General features: G+C 48.9%; 1 protein-coding gene across 1 annotated transcript in view; it reads right to left on the bottom strand.

Moving 5' to 3' along the window:
- The window catches only part of grin2ca (glutamate receptor, ionotropic, N-methyl D-aspartate 2Ca), a gene marked incomplete at its 5' end in the record, with an annotated part of 29,046 nt that extends 14,802 nt beyond the window's left edge, over positions 1-14,244 (bottom strand). Inside the window, 3 exons of the mRNA XM_080487193.1 lie at positions 2,629-2,743; positions 4,662-5,263; positions 13,816-14,244. Coding sequence (XP_080343319.1) covers positions 2,629-2,743; positions 4,662-5,263; positions 13,816-14,244 — 1,146 coding nt within the window. The remainder of the gene's footprint in view (positions 1-2,628; positions 2,744-4,661; positions 5,264-13,815) is intronic.
- Between the last annotated feature and the right edge of the window lie 3,801 nt (positions 14,245-18,045).

Here is an 18,045-nt window from a genome sequence, read left to right as displayed (position 1 = left end):
AACAACAGTTAAGAGAAACATTTTATCTTCAAGTAGTTTTAATTAAAGACTCAAACACAAAGACACGACTGCTGGACAAATTCATTATTTACACAGTTCATAGTCAGATCTCCATGGAGGGTTTAAAGGATGTGTTGGTGACGTTTGGGTGCAGATCCAACAAGTCCAGAGGAGCTGCAAGAGGAGCTGCAGAGCGTTGGGACCAGCAGGTGGTCATAATGTTGTGGCTGGCCGTTCCCGTGTGTCGCCTCCAGCCCGTCGGGCCCCGAGGCTCCGGCGTGTTCCACAGATTGGGGCTCGGTTCAGACACTTGAGAGGAAATTGATTCGGGGTCTGCGGGGACGTGAGAGACGATTCTACTTGTAATGCAGTGGATCAACTCCAGCTCGGTGCTGCTTCAGCAGTGAGCTGCTCTGATTGGACGGTTTGTGTCAGGGGGCGGAAATGAGCATTCGCCAGAAAGCTCAATGTGTAATGGAGATGGGATTAAACAGTTCAAGCTGAATTATTGGAGGAAGCCGTGACCTGTTTGTTAGTGGGTTTTAAACAATCTGCTGACTGAGGCGTCAAAGTCCACAAATGAAGGTTAAAAACCAACAAACGAAGGTTAAAAACAACAAACGAAGGTTAAAAAACAACAAACGAAGGTTAAATAAAAAAAAGCGGAGCTGAAACCCTCGACTGTCAGCCGGACAAACTCTGTTGTTGATCCAGGAGAACAACATGTGTCAATAACATGATTTGTTTTTATTTGATCAAATTTTCTTCCTCCGCTGGATAAACGTGATTCCAGATAATCATACGTCACCGTTGTAAGTGACAGGAAGTGGAAGTGTCTCCTCTCCACCGTGTTCTGTCTGAGACGGACTTATAGATGGAGGTCAAAGGTCAGCTGGAGATTAAAGGTCAGCTGGAGGTCAAAGGTCAGCTGGAGATTAAAGCGTCTGGTGTGCTGCGAGCGCCGTGGCTCATATCAGATCAATAAATGGAGAAGAAGGAGGCGTCTCTGTTGCTCCCTCACCGTTCGCTCTATCATTCTGTCATTCCGTAGCTCTGTCAGCCCGTTGCATCGTCGGCCCGTCATTCTGTGTTTCCGTTGCTCTGTCGTTCCGTCGGCCGATCAGCCGATCGCTCTGCCGTTCTGTCGTTCTGTCGTTCCGTCGTTCCGTCGGCCGATCAGCTGATCAACATGTCGCTCTGCCGATCTGTTGTTCCGTCGGCCTATCACTCCGTCGTTCCGTCGTTCTGTCACTCCGTCGTTCCGTCGTTCTGTCGGCCGATCAGCCGATCGGCACGTCACTCCGTCGTTCAGTCGTTCTGTCGTTCTGTCGTTCTGTCGTTCCGTCGGCCGATCAGCCGATCGGCATGTCGCTCTGTTGTTCCGTCGGCCTGTCACTCCGTTGCTCTGTCATTCCATTGCTCCGTTGCTCTGTTGGCCCATCACTCCATCGCCCTGTCGCTCCATCAGTCGGGACGCGGCCGACACAGACACGAGCGGCGTGAAAAGGCAATCAGAGCGTTTGATTGATTTTGAGTCCGGCGAGGGGAGGATCGCCGCGGGCAGCAGGAAGTTCAGCAGAGAAACGAAACGTCTCACTTTTCTCAGGTAGAAACTGAGACTTGATCCCAGATGTTGGAATAAAATCTGCTCTGGAAGGTTCAGGTGAAGGTCAGTGTGGCTGAACGACTCCATCACTTTCATCTTCAATCGTTTCTTCTTCTGAACGTCGTCGATTCAGACCAGAAATCTTCTTCAGCATCGTTAACGCCACGACCTCAGCATTACTAATGTCTGCGTGTTTGTTTTCCTCTCGCCACATTTTATCTTTAATCTGGAACATCTTTCTCCCAACCAGTGTTTTTAGTGATTGTATTATTATTTTATTTTATGGAGTTTTATCTCTTTCCGTCGTTGTTTCTTATCTGTCGTCCTCCTCTTGTCCTCCGTTTTCTTCTCTTCAGATCGTTTAACTTCCTGAACCTTCCTGTTCCAGCGTTTCGCTGACGATACCATTCTGATAATCGGAGCTGTTTTTCTTTGTGACTTCCGTTGTTGGTGAACAAACATCGCAGAACAACAGCCGTTTGAGCGGAACGTAAATCATTGATCGGTCATGTAATCCTGCCACCGAAGCTAATCCAGCTACAAACTGTCATAAACCAGGACGAGGTTCGAGTTCGGACCGCCGGCGACCTCGTAAGAGATAAAACCAACTAGAGGGGGCAAAAATATGTTTTTCACATTTTCTTGTTCTAGTATGTATTTCCCTTTTCCAGAAAATAGAGCATCTTCCCCACTAACATCAGATTATAGAGCATCTTCCTCCTCAAACATCCGGATTATAGAGCATCGTCCTCCGCAAACATCCGGATTATAGAGCATATTCCCCTCAAACATCCCGATTATAGAGCATCTCCCTCATCTGACATCCAGATTAAAGAGCATCTTCCTATTCTAACATCCAGATTATAGTGCATTTTACTCCTCCAACATCCAGATTGTACAGTATCTTCTTCCTCTAACGTCCAGATTGCAGAGTTGGCCAACACTGTAGTGTAACTGCGAGTGTTGGTTACAGTTTGTAATCTGAGTACCAGCAGTAATCTCTCAGGAAGTAGCCGACTCACCTTGTCCCACTGTCTCTCCCGGTCCAGAGTGATGATGATCATGGACGGATTCACCAAGTAGCCGTTGGTGTTGAAGGAGAAGTCGTTGTGTTCCCACGTTACGTTCAGCATGTGCCTGAGGACAAAACAAACAGCGTCGTTAAAAAGGCGCCGCGTTTCCAAAGCGTAAGGTGGCATGTAGAGGTGGTAGAGGGTAGAGCATGTAGAGGGCGCCGGCGGCAGCCGACAGGCCGACACTCGTCAGCTGGAGCCGAGTCTCTCCTGGCAGATTAAAACTCGGGTTCTGGCCGCTGTGATTGTTTATGGCCTTTAATGAACCAGAGTGGAGCAACAGTGAAAACTCCTGAATGTTACAGTGTTTAAACTCTAGATTGAACCTTAGAAGAGGAAGATGCTCCATAATCTGGATGTTAGAGGAGGACGATACTCTATAATCTGGATGTTAGAGGAGGAAGATACTCCATAATCTGGATGTTAGAAGAGGAAGATGCTCCATAATCTGGATATTAGTTGGGGGAGATGCTCTATAATCTGGATGTTAGAAGAGGAAGATACTCTATAATCTGGATGTTAGAGGAGGAAGATATTCCATAATCTGGATGTTAGAAGAGGAAGATGCTCCATAATCTGGATATTAGTTGGGGGAGATGCTCTATAATCTGGATCATAGAGGAGGAAGATGCTCTATAATCTTATGTTAGGAGGAAGATGCTCTATAACCTTTAATATCTAATGCTATGCACAGTGCAAGAGTTTTTCATAAATAGATTCTATATTGAATGAAACATAAATACTGGAGATTACAAAGTAGATAAAAGTATCAAGGGAACATTTCAAATAAAACCAATCTCATTCCGTGAGGTAACTGCAGAAGTAATGTGATTACAGTGTGCTGTAGCTGGCGCAGCAGGACGTTGAGTGAAGGACCCGAGGCGTCCCGGCCGCTGCCTGAGAACACTTTTCACTGCGGTTGCATCATGGTGGTGTGAACGTAGAGCCGCGGTGCTGCTCGCTCTCACCTCCGCCTGCTTCCTGTGGAGGTGATGAAAGCTCGCCGCGAGCAGCCGGACCAGCGTGACGGCCCGCTAATCTGCTAACTTGCCGTGATCTCATTATCAGGTGAGCCCGACCCTCGTCAGGAACTGCTTTCAGAAGACTCCGGTCGAGTGAGGACGAGAGGCCATGACGGCGCTATGACGATGCTATAACGGCGCTATGACGACGCTATAATGGCGCTATAATGGCGCTATAATGGCGCTATGACACTCAATCACACTGCTTTGTGCTATGGTCGACGCCCTCCTGTCTGATGGTTCTGCGGTGTTATAAAGAGGAAGTTGTCTTTGCTGCCGGCTGGAGCAGCATCATGACGACATCCATGTTGTGGTATGTAGAGCATCTTCCCCCCCTAACATACAGATCATAGAGCATCTCCCCAACAAACATCCAGATTATAGAGCATCACCCTCCACTAACATCCAGATTGTAGAGCAGCACCCATATCCAGATTATAGAGCACATTCCACTAACATCCAGATTGTAGAGCATCTTCCTCCTCTAACATCAGATTACAAAACATCTCCCTCCTCTAACATCCAGATTATAGAGCATCTTCCTCCTCTAACATCAGATTACAAAACATCTCCCTCCTCTAACATCCAGATTATAGAGCATCTTCCTCCTGTAGCATTAGGTTATAGAGCATCTTCCTCCTCTCATTTATCTTCTCGTATTGACTCGCCGTCCTCTGATTGACTCGTCAGCTCTGGTGCTTAAGGTAAACAGAAGTTAACCAATCAGATCAGGGAATGCAGTGGGTACTAGCCAATCAGAGGCGGAGTAGGCGGGTCATGGCTTCATCATCAGTCACTGTGGCTGGTGGTTCCTACTGAGTGGTGCATCATGGGGGATTTGGAAGCGGCTGTTCACAAAGCTGACTGGAGTATTAGTGTCTAAATGGCGTGTAACCATGGTTACCCTCAACATCACCTCGGGTTCTGAACCAGGTAACCAGGCGTCGGTGCGTGGCTCACCTGAACAGCGTGTCGTTGGTCACCACTATCTTGGCGGGGTTGAGACAGTCGTTGTGGCCTTCGGGTACGAAGCCTCTCTGCTTGCGGAAGCTCTCCACGCCCTTGACCACGATGGCCACGCCGTCACGCACCCTCTTCCTCAGACTCATCCGCCAGCGGTCGGTGATGATGCTGATCAGCCCCACGGGGAAGCTGTCGGGCGGCAGGACGTCGGGGTTCCCCACCGCCATGCTGGGCAGGATCCAGATGTAGCCCGGCCCCAGAAGCCCCGCCTCCCCCGCCATGGAGAACAGGTACTGCGCCTCCTCATGGGAGCAGTACACCAGCAGCACCTGGGCGTCGATCTGCTGCAGCAGCCGCCGCGCCCGGATGTCATTGGTGCTGTCGGCCGACATGTCGAAGGTCAGCACGTCCTGCACCTCCCACAGGAAGTAGCTGGTGTCGGTGAAGGACTTGATGTAGTCCACGTAGGCCTCGTAGCCCGGGTACAGGCTGGTCACCACCACGAAGCTGTCCCAGTTATACTCCTCCATCACCTTGAACATTCCGTTGACCTGCTGCTCCATCGACGAGCCCAGCTGCAGGAAGTTGGAGCCTTCGCCCTGCGGGGATGGGGGGGGGGGGGGGGTACAGGATTGTGAGAAGATCTTACTTCACCTCCTGCACATGGTTTACTCTGAATACAAAAAACATCTTAATACCACACACACACACACACACACACACACACACACACACACACACACACACACACACACACACACACACACACACACACACACACACACACACACACACACACACACACACACACACACACACACACACACAGACTTTAGTCTCCACTGACACACATGTTTTGTGTTTTAAGAGGCGTTGCATCGACTTACATTCGTTTCCTGTAGACTGACTTGGCACTTTTATTTTGACAGTCACCATAATCACAATCCAACTTGGTGGTTTTATTTTGACAGTCACCATAATCACAATCCAACTTGGTGGTTTTATTTTGACAGTCACCATAATCACAATCCAACTTGGTGGTTTTATTTTGACAGTCACCGTAATAACAATCAAACTTGGTAGTTTTATTCTGACAGTCACCGTAATAACAATCAAAGTTGGTGGTTTTATTCTGACAGTCACCAGTCATAGTGTTTGTGGTTTCATTACAGAAACATCCAACGACATGCAAACTACTTCGGTTTCAGTGTTTCTGTCGTTTCCGTGTAAACAGACGTTGTTCTCAGAACTTTGCAGCGTCAACGTGAAACTAAAATTAAAATTATATTTTTCACCTGAAACGTTGCCATGGAAACGGGCCCTGCGGCGGGTCAGTGTGCAATCATGTTGACGAATTACAACTACACACACACACACACACACACACACACACACACACACACACACACACACACACACACACACACACACACACACACACACACACACACACACACACACACACACACACACACACACTAAGTGGCTCCTCCGGCGGCTGCAGACTCATTCATCACGTCTTCGTTCTGCCTGCGAACGCCGGCCGTCATCCATAGCTGCAAATTCAGAGGGATGGCGCTATCACCGCGTGGCCGCCGCCGCCGCACCACGTTTCATCTGTCTTCTCTGCAAACGCTTGACCTTGAGCCGCGAGCGTAGGTGCTGCTTGTGTTAAGTGTGTTATCAAGGAGGGGGGTGTGAGCAGCATACATGTAGAACCATCCTGGGGGTGGGGGGGGGGGGGGGGGGGGGGGGGGGTGGAGGTGGTGGTGGTGGGGGGGGGGGGGTATTAGCACCATGCTGCTTTGCCACCCAGACAGATGAGATAAGAAACGCCGGCCGGCTCTTTCTCTCTTCAACCTTTCACACGTGGAGCAGAAGTTAAAGTCCTTCAAGGCTCGATGCTGCAGATAAAGTCCAGCGGAGCTGCTTTCATCCCCAAACAGCCTGTTTACACTCCGGAAGCTGCTTCCTGGAGATAAGAGTCCACGTGTTCCTGGGGAACCACAGCAGCTTTTCAAACGCCCTTCATTTGTTTCCGACATCTTCACTAAAAGATTTTCAAGATCGTCCAGAAAATCAAATGACACACGGATTAGTTTAATTGAAATAAAGTCAGCCGTTAGGGAGCTTCTGTCATCAACTGTCGAGTCCTGCAGGTCAGTCTGACCAGCCCAGATCAGTGTGTCACTTCCTCTACGTCACTCCCTCTACGTCACTTCCTCTACGTCACTTCCTCAACGTCACTTCCTCAACGTCACTTCCTCAACGTCACTCCCTCTACGTAACTTCCTCAACGTCACTTCCTCTACGTCACTCCCTCTACGTCACTTCCTCAACGTCACTTCCTCAACGTCACTTCCTCTACGTCACTTCCTCAACGTCACTTCCTCAACGTCACTTCCTCTACGTCACTTCCTCTATGTCACTTCCTCAACGTCACTTCCTCAACGTCACTTCCTCTACGTCACTACCTCAACGTCACTCCCTCTACGTAACTTCCTCAACGTCACTTCCTCAACGTCACTCCCTCTACGTCACTTCCTCAACGTCACTTCCTCAACGTCACTTCCTCTACGTCACTTCCTCAACGTCACATCCTCTACATCACTTCCTCTACGTCACTTCCTCAACGTCACTCCGTCTACATCACTCCCTCTACGTCACTCCTTCTTCGTTACTTCTTCTACGTCACTTCAACATCACTTCCTCTACGTCACTTCCTCTTAATGTCCCGGTGCTCAGTTCTGAGTCTCCATCTTTTTGGATGGATCCTCTGTCCAGGCCACTATCAGACTCTCTCTACTATCAGTGTCTCTGCTATCAGACTGTCTCTGCTAACAGGCTCTGTCTCTGCAGGTCTCCAGGACTTCCAGGAAACAATGTAGATAGACAGAACCAGCAGATGGCGTTAATGCAACTCTAAAGGTGCAAACTGCCATTAAACTCAAAAGAAGAAGAAAGTTTTGCTTTCTCACTGGAAGTCCTTGCAGTAAACGGAGCTGTGTCTCTTGTTTGACGTCAGAACAACTGGAGGTCCGACAGAAAAGCAGGAAGCAGAAGATGGAAACATGTGAAGTCCTTCCCTCCGCCACCACCAAGGTGACCCCAGTGGTTTTTACCGTCAATGTTCATGAAGTGGACTGAGAGTGATTCTGCTGTTCAAGAGCGTGAGCTCCGTCAGCAGACGCTGATGTAAATAATCTGCCGCTGAATTAATTCTGGCCTCGAAGCCTCGCAGCTCGTCTCCAGTGGAGAATCACATCAGAAAGACTTTTCACAACCTGCCGGCTCAAAGCCTCATTAACGACTCTGAACCGATCTGTGGGCAATTATTGAACGCTTCTCAGCCACTTCGGCACCTGAACACTGGAATGAGCTGAAAGGCCAAAGCAATGGGTTATGAATGGGAGCTAATGGCCTTGATTAATCTTAATAAACCACTTATGGTTAATAGAAACTGAAATCTTATTAACATTCGCGGCTCCGAGCTTAATGAAGACTTGATGGAAACCACCACTGATCATACTATAAGAGATTAAATAGCAGAAAACTCACTCTTGCCAATGCATTCCAGGCACAGATCAATATTTTTAAAAAGGCGACAGCTTCATGAAGGGTTCCTGATTAGAAACATTTAATAAAGCAGACTGTGGAGGCATCAGACTGAAGCCATCTCGTCTCTTAACTGTGATTAATGAAGGTGTCAGTATTAATGTGGCAGAGATGGACCGAGTCGGCTCCAGTACAGGGTTTATTGATCCTTCACCACATTCCAGTTATTATCCAGCTCGTTCAGACGGACCGACGAGCAAACGCCAATAAATCAGGACTCTTTCATCCTGGAAAAGATTTCAACAACAGCAGAGTCGCTCCAGCTGACGACTCTACCGTCTTCCAGGGGAAACTGTCGACAGACGGTCTGAGAGGAACCTGGACAGGAATGGTACTTTTCCACTAGTCCCTACTCGGCCGTACTCACCTCCCCTCTACTCGACTCAGCCTTGGTTGTTTTCCATTACAATAAAGTACGACCACGACGTGGGCGGAGTCATCAGCGCTTTTCCCCATCAGCGCAAATAATAAATTAAATAGTTTATATTTTTATATATTTATTAATCATATTACAAAATGTGAATCGTTATGATGGTGCTTCACTCTCCGGTGTTTCGGTTTCACTGGTGCCCCTGTTAACTGGTGACTTCTGCCACCAGCCGTGAGCAGCAGCTGATGTTTAAATAAGACAAACAAACACTACGATACTTTAAGCTTGAATGGAAATGTGGTTAAACGGCGTTCTCCAGCACAGCTACGGGTTCTGGTCTGGTTTTTAATGTCTACCTAAAAAGGGGACGCTGGAGGACGCTGGTCAGCAGTTAACAGTGAAACCAGTTAATCCAAAACACCGGTGGTATCCGTGGCTCAGAGACCTCCTGATCCTGGTAGCGTGTCGCTCTGTGGCGTTCCTCAATCCTCTGGTCGCCACCAGACAAAGAAACGTCTCCAGCTCGTCACTGCTCCACCAGGTGAGTCCAGAGCGTCTCTCTCTGGTTGTGATCGGATTTTAAAAATGGTGGATGAACGAGACGCCCTCTGACTTGTCTGTGTCGTAACGTGCGGGCCAATCAGCAGCCTGCCATCTGCTGACGTCACCTCGTCTACTGGAACTAGGTAAGTACCTGGTATCAGGACAGTACCAGGTACTAACACGTAGTGGAAAAGCGTCAGTAGCGAGGTGAGTCGAGTCAGGCTGAGTAGGAACTCGGGGAAGAGCCCCAGAACACAGTGAGCAGTCTGGTCGTCAGTTGGCAACAGGTCCAAACTCCTCTAACGTGAGGCGAAGACGACTCGACAGACCCTGGACTTCCTCAAGAAGCTGAAAGGAATGAAGGCAGTGAGTGACAGCAGAGGCAGACCACTTGACTCCCCTCAGCGACCTTCTCCGGGACGGGAAATGCTAAACATTTGTATCGTTCCCGGGCTTGTGTGTGTGTGTGGTTTCATTATGAAAACGAAACAGAACCAACTCGTGGCCCAACATGAGAACTACATAATTTTCAGAATGTTCCTTCAGTCGTCAGGGTGTCAGGGTGTCAGCGTCTCAGCGTCCAGCTCAAGTTCTTTCCTTTCTATTTTCTTCTTTCGTCTGACCTGCAGCGTAAAGCAACGAGATTTTAACTTTTCATGAGGCCGACGCACCTTTAGTCCGTTGGTCCAGAATTCCTCATCTGTCAGTGTGTCTGTGACCCTGAGCGGCGCTCCTTGGAGGCGGTGGAGGGAACTTTATTCAGTGTAATAATGTACTGTTTGCTGGAATGAACAGCAGCGCACCAGGGGGGTGGGGGTGGGGGGATCTGGGGAAGCAGGAAGGATGAGTAGCACTCACTTCTATTGATAAAAAACTTTGCCAGATGAAAACAATCAGACCTCACTGAATCTCTAGCACAATCACCTGTTGTGTGTGTGTGTGTGTGTGTGTGTGTGTGTGTGTGTGTGTGTGTGTGTGTGTGTGTGTGTGTGTGTGTGTGTGTGTGTGTGTGTGTGTGTGTGTGTGTGTGTGTGTGTTTGTGTGTGTGTCTGTGAAGAGATTCTGCTCCAACATTTATTTATATCACAGCGTTTATAAAACCACTTCATGTTACATATGAAGCAAGAGCCTATAAATCCATGTGAGGAATAAATCACCACGACTGAGGGCGAATGCTAATTGCTGCTACAGGCTAATGCTAATGCTACTTCCAGAGGGACACGCTGCTGTCAGGAGGACTGGAGTGACTTCAGGATAAATGAAGCTCCTCCAGTAAACTGGAGTTTAGCTGAATAGTAACACAGCGTCGCATAATGCTAATGCTAACGGGCTCTGTGAGGCTCCAGGACCTGGTCTGGTTCCGTCACTCATGATGCTTCCGTACAGAGAAACGATAAATATCGTCTGAGAACAAGTGTTCAGTCCAAATTTGTTCGCCGGAGGCTCAGCCCAGCTCAAAGCAGAGTCGTGGATTCAGAGGAAGGAGAACCTGTGATCTCTGAGCATCAGACTCATGTTTGTTTCCTCGCGGGACGCTGCAGCAGAACGAAGCCTCCGATTCCAACGACAGATCCAGAGAGGAAACACTGGATCTCCATCCGCTAAGTGACAGAAACTTGAAGGTCAGAAGGTCATGACGGGGTTAACACAGAGGGAGCAAAGAGAGAAGGTGCAAACTGCACTCAGAGGAACCAACATCGTGTTTATTATGGAGCATCTTCCTCCTCTAACATCAGATTATAGAGCGCTGTGTGCTACTTCAGTCATAAAGATCCAGATAATCCAGGCTGATGATGTTTGGAGTTTGTTTTGGAGTGAAATTCCAGCCTTCAGCTCGGTGTCCTCCTCCTCCTCCTCCTCCTCCTCCTCCTCCTCCTCCTCCTCCTCCGTGTATGATTCTAGCGGTGGTCAAAGGCTTTCAGCAGCAGTTGGATGGAGGCGGTGAGCCTCAGCGTGGTGAACAGTGATAGTCTGTAGTCCTAAAGAAGATTAGAGTCATTGAGTGAAGCTGAGCTGCTGAAGCCATGTCCCACAGTTTAGCCTGTAAACAATGAGTACTGCTCTGGACGGAGATGCATTGTGGGTAAAGTTGCGATGCCTTTGATTTAACAGTACGTCACATCTTTTAAATTTAACCCTTCAAGAAAGCAAGCTGATGATATAACAGAGCAGTCATGTGACTCTATTGACATCTGTGTTGAGCTGGTGAATCTAGCCGCTAACCTCAGGATGCTAACCGCTAACCTCAGAAGTCAAACCGCTAATGTCAGAATGCTAACTGCTCACCTCGGGATAAAAACTTGTTGTTGTCCCTGGTTGTTCCTACCCAAGACATAGCGTTTGGTGTTTGTAATTTGACACCAGCCTCAGTGAAAAGCTGACGCAGCTGGAAACATTCGTTCCAGAGCTGCTGGGGATACGGTTTAGCGTGAGGGCGAAGATATACGTCTCGGCGGACGGCTGAAGGTCGTTTGAAGGACGCGGTGGTGAAGACAGTTGGACCGCAGCCAGACTGATGCAAACAGTGAAGGACGTTCAGGTCCTCGCGCCGTGGCCACGGCAACAGCAATGACCGAATGACGCAACACAACGCGGAGCACGAGTCCTGGAGCGGGATAGCTCCCCCCTCCCCTCCACGAGGAGTGACTTCTGGCCACGGCCTTTTGCTGCGACATATGTCAGCCTCCGCCGCGCGGCAGGAAGTTCCCTGGCACCGGCTTCCTGTGCCGCTGACGTCACGTGGCTCCTGCGCGGTGAGCGGAGTGGCGAGCGGCTCGCTGGTCATTTGCCACGACGCTACAGAACCACAGACTGCCGCTCGGTATGACGCTGTGGAGCGAGACGGAAATAATCCTCCGCTCGTTCTGCTTCGGCCTGACGATTCTCCAGTTGGACTCTGCCATCGAAACCAGCGGCGACATGGTGGAGCAGCGCTTCGCCCTGCCGACCCCGAAGGTTCCTGCTCATCTGACGTTAGTCTTTGTTTGTCTGTCAGTGACTCCAGTGACTTTGTGCTGGTTTTGGTCCAGGTAAACCGTTTTGGTCCAGGTAAACCGTTCATCCAGATTATGGAGCATCATAGAGTTGACCGAGTGTTATCCTGGCAGGTGTGTCATATCACGTTAACTCTGTGACAGTTTCCTCTCGGTGAATCAATAAAGAGCCGCAGAGAGTCGCAGTCACGTGACGTCGGCACCGCAGCGCCGCTCTGAAATGTCATCAGGAAATAAGCCATTTTGAAAGGATTACCGTGGATCTCTGTGCTGAGCCTTTTGTGATGCTTCCTGTTTGGTGGATCGTTGCAGCTAAAACCTTCAAGCTCCAGCTGAAACCGACTGTAATTACTTGTACGGGTTGTTTTACCGGCTGGAGGTAGAGCGACCTCTCAGCTGAGTGAGCAGCTGCTCGGCGTCGTGTTTCAATCTGAAGGTAAAAACACTGATAGTGTTTCTCCGGTTTCATCTGTGTTCTTCTATTGTTAATGTTAATGAGTGTGTTGTTCTCCGCTGCGTGTGTGTGTGCTTTCATTACAAACACTAACAGCAGCACCAACTAGTGGACAAACTTGGAAACTACACAGGGACATTTTATAAACATTTTATAAACATCGTGTTGAGATTGTTGCTGTGTAAACCTGAAAGTTTCCTGAAACAAAAACGTAAAAACTAGGTGTTTTCACTGGAACATTGTCATGGAAACCAGACCTAAGTACCACACCTGTGGTTGACTTTCTTCTTCGACTGGGATTAACACTCGGAAACATTCATCACTCGGAAACATTCAACACACAAACATTCAACACACAGAGACATTCATCACTTGGAAATATTCAACACTCGGAAACATTCATCACTCGGAAACATTCATCACTGGGAAACATTCAACACACAGAGACATTCAACACTCGGAAACTTCAACACTCGGAAACATTTAACACCAGAAACATGGAAACATTAAACACTGGAAACATTCATCACTTGGAAACATTCAACACTCATAAACACTCAACACACAGAAACATTTAACACTGGGAAACATTCAAGACACAGAAACATTCAAGACACCGAAACATTCATCACTTGGAAACATTCAACACTCGGAAACTTCAACACTCGGAAACATTCAACACTCAGAAAAATAGAAACATTAAACACTGGGAAACATTCAACACACCGAAACATTCAACACACAGAGACAATCATCACTTGGAAACATTAAACACTGGGAAACATTCAACACTCGGAATCATTCAACACTCAGAAACACTCAACAAACAGAAACATTAAACACTGGGAAACATTAAACACTGGGAAACATTCAACACACAGAAACATTCATCACTCGGAAACATTTAACACCAGAAACATGGAAACATGAAACACTGGGAAACATTCAACACACCGAATCATTCAACACACAGAAACATTCAGCGCTCGGAAACATTCAACACTCGGAAACATTCATCACATGGAAACATTCAACACACAGAAACATTCAACACTCGGAAAGTTCCGGATGGGGGATTGAACCATGACTATTTGGCCCCACATGCTCATGTTGTGTCTGGCTGACCTTCGGGACCTGGGACTCGCTGACCAGAGACCAGGACCCGTTGGGACTCACCTTGTACGGCAGCACCACAGCCGAGCCCCCGCTGATTCCCACGATGGGCACGGCCGTCTGCGTCGAGATGAAGTCCAGGATCTGTGCCACGGCCTCGGAGCCCACGTTGTCCTCGAACACCACGCCATGGACGCGGTTGGTGGACAGCGTGTCGCAGATGCGTGTGAGCAGCGCCCGCGGGTTGGTGTTGTTGACCAGCACAGTGATGGGGTTGACCTCCAGCGGCAGGTCCATGAAATTCTCCCGGCTCAGGCGCCCCTTGATCTCCGTCTGGTAGGCGGAGCCGCTGAAGACCACCGCCACGTTCACCGAGGGGACCGGGACCCCGAACGGCCGGCCCCCGCAGCGGGGGGGGCCGCAGGACAGCAGCAGCAGCACCAACGCCGGCCACCAGGGGGAGTCGATCGAGCCACCTGGAGGGACGCCCATCTCAGTCACCTACTGCCTGGGGGTGATGGGGGCAGATGGGGCGGTGTCAGAGAGAATGAGGTGGGAGGGTCAGAGGGGAGGGGGGGGGCAGAGAGAAGAAGTGGGGGGTCAGAGGGAAGGGTGGTGGGGACGGGGTCAGAGAGAAGGGGAGGGTCAGAACACAGGATTGTCAGTTCTGGTCGTTCGGTGGAATGTTGTGATAATTTCTCGGCAATCCGGTCGCTCGCCAACCAGCAGCCTTTTGGTTGCAGTTCTGATTGGTGACCTTTGATCTTCATCTGGGCGCCGCGCTGCCCCGCCCCTCGCCGTGCCGCCTGCCGTAGCTCAGAGAGTGTAAGAGGCCATTAACGGGCCGAGAGGTATTTTTAGTGTGTGAGCGCGGCGGTCGGGGCGGCAGCTGCCACCCTGCTGCTGCTGGACTCGGCGCTCCGACACAGCAGATGGCGTCGACTGTTTAATGCAACAAATGGAGAACAAGAGGATTTATCATTTTCCTCTCGTGACATTACTTCTGAAGCTGTTACTTGTTTTTCTCCACAGCCCGAAGCGTTCGGAGTTAATCTGCCGGCGGTCTGGACTGTTTCATCCTCGCCGGTTAGTTAAAATCCAAAGTGTTGCTGTTATGATTCATAATCTGCCCCGGGGCAGTTTCCCCTCCTACATGAGAGTCTGACATTTTAATTATTCAAGCAGAGAAGAGAATGCGGCTTTGCGCCGGGAATTGAACCCTGGAGCCGTCTCGTCGTACGGCTCTGCCTCGCTAATGGACTAGACTGCACTCAGTCGCTCTCCCTCTTAATTACTTCCAAGCGAGTCCTGGTGGTTTTGCTCGCCGGCCTCTGGAAGGTGGCGCCGGTTTGTGTCAAAGCTGTCAGACAGACTCGGGCTCTCCATCAAAGCTGCCGCGGCAACGTTCGAGTCCCCGAGTGGCACGCCGCTCCGCCGCTGCACCCGTCTGGGGACCATGTGACGGCGTCCCAGTGGGTGAATACATCGTAATCCCTCGGTAATCCCCGCCAGGCGTCACGGCCCGCGGCTTGATTGTGGTGTAGGAACTCTCTTATTTAGAGATTTGGCCATCGCACAAGGCCTCGGCGTGCCGCTCGGCGCTGCAGATGCACCACCAGCCGCTGTTATGCTGAGTTTTGCACAGGTGCTGAAAGGTGCACCCTCCCTCATGGTACCGTGGGAAGGAGACGACACCAAATACGTGTTGTGACGGTTGTATGCAGGAGAAAATCTGAGAATTCAGAGACACTGATAAGATTCAGTCGTCTTCTCCAACCCGGTTCATGGTCGGAATATAACAGCAATCACAGCCGGCCGAGGGAAAAGACAGGATACACCTGGACTAGATACACCTGGACTATATACACCTAGACAAGATACACCTGGACTGGATACACCTGGACTATATACACCTGGACTATATACACCTGGACTATTTACACCTGGACTATATACACCTGGACTATTTACACCTGGACTATATACACCTGGACTAGATACACCTGGACTGGATACACCTGGACTAGATACACCTGGACTGGATACACCTGGACTAGATACACCTGGACTATTTACACCTGGACTATATACACCTGGACTAGATACACCTGGACTGGATACACCTGGACTATATACACCTGGACTATTTACACCTGGACTATATACACCTGGACTAGATACACCTGGACTGGATACACCTGGACTATATACACCTGGACTGGATACACCTGGATTGGATACACCTGGACTATATACACCTGGACTATATACACCTGGACTATTTACACCTGGACTATATACACCTGGACTATATACACCTGGACTTGATATACTTGGAGTGGATACACCTGGTAAGGTTGCCTGTCCATCAATTCAGTTCCTGGACTGTTTGAAGAACATGCAAACTCCACACGAAGGATTCAAACCCACACCCTTCTTACTGTGTGTCCGTTAAATACGACCCGATACCCTCATATGAGATTAAATGAAGGTTGAGAGATATAAGACAAAATGTTTAATTCAGCTTTTATGGTAACCAAAAAAAAATGGGTGTGTGAGTGTGGGGGGTTACTGGGGAAGCGGGGGGGGGATATTTGCCTTTTGGATGGAATGCCCAGCTCAGTGTGTTTGTGCATGGTGCAGTGTGTCCTCCTGCGAGCTGAACACGTTTCTGTTCACTGATGCAGAACTCAGCGTAACACCGGTGTTCTCGCCACGACGCCTCTGGAATATTTATCCAGGTTTCACCGCTGAGTCACGTGACTGAAGTCCAAATAAAAGACGGAGCACATGACGGAGCCGTGTGATTCTCAGGTAGGAGCTGCCTCATCAATCACTCCTCCAGATTGATTACCCACCCACCCCCACCCCTCCCGGCTGCGGCAGCTCGCCAACACTTTGGGGTTAACGTCTCCGTCGTACGTGGCCACAATGCTTAGAGGCTCCGACCTTCACTGTGTTTAATCAGCAGATATCTGAAGGTCGAACTCCGAGGTGGAGGATGTACAGAATTAAAGCAAACAGTGACTCATCAATAATCCGCGGCTCGTCAATATGGAGGCAGGAAATAAACACACTCACTCTTCATTTAACACTCATGTTGTCATTTCACTCAACCAAACTGCGACACCGTTGAGCGACAAAGATCACCTTCACTGCATCGTACGTTTTTACTTTGTTCGAAGGCAGCAGATGCGAAATTAAAAAAAAGCTTTCAAAATAGAAAAAAACATAATGTCATAATGTTTCAAGTAAAACCCATCGTTTTTGTTTCACGTATAAACGGCAAACGATGTAGTTTTCTTGTTGGTCCACTAGTTGGTGCTGTTGTTAGTTTTAGTAATGAAACGTAGCACTGAAGCTGCAGTGCAACAAAACTCTGTGTGTGTGTGTGTGTGTGTGTGTGTGTGTGTGTGTGTGTGTGTGTGTGTGTGTGTGTGTGTGTGTGTGTGTGTGTGTGTGTGTGTGTGTGTGTGTGTGTGTGTGTGTCAGCCTGAGCTGACATCTGCACATTTTGATAAATGGATCAGGTAAATAAACTTAAATAAAGAAGATCTCCACATCTGCATGTTCAGCACACACACACACACACACACACACACACACACACACACACACACACACACACACACACACACACACACACACACACACACACACACACACGCACACACACAGAGGAACAATCTGCTGCTGTTGATAACGTGAATTCAATTCTAAACACCTATTTTTCCCCGGGAGTGAGAATATCAGCACATTATGAAGCTTATTTAGTGCCATGTTGTTGTTATTGTTGTTATGATTGTTGTTGTTGTTGTTGTGTTTGCTGTAGATGTGGATATATTTCACACTAAATTCTTTGCTGCTGAGCTGTGTGTTTGTGTCACTGCAGAATTTAATACGTTCATGGAAACAAACTGAATCATGATTCAGGGCAGCGCGGTGGAGCAGTGGGTCGCTAACACAAGGGCTAACCCGAACACAAAGAACCACAACAAGCAGACAAGTGCTGCAGCAACATAAGTTCATCCCCTGCGGCGCCCGAGGCGCATGCAGCGCCACCACAAAGACACTTTATTAATGTTAACATGCATGGAGAAGCTGGTTTTTCACAGGAGCCAGAAGCCAAATGCATCAGCTGCAACCCAACTTCATTGAGCAGCACTGACAACGCAAAAAGCTGCAACGGGTATCCAAATCCAACCGCGACATAAACGCATGAGCCGCAACATGAAGTCAAAAAGCTTCAACACAATCGCATAAGATGCAACGCAAATAGAAGAACCACAACAG

This window comes from Lipophrys pholis (assembly GCF_963383615.2).
Source record: "Lipophrys pholis genome assembly, chromosome: 19".
Taxonomy (NCBI): domain Eukaryota; kingdom Metazoa; phylum Chordata; class Actinopteri; order Blenniiformes; family Blenniidae; genus Lipophrys; species Lipophrys pholis.
This window is presented reverse-complemented; position numbering and strand designations above follow the sequence as displayed.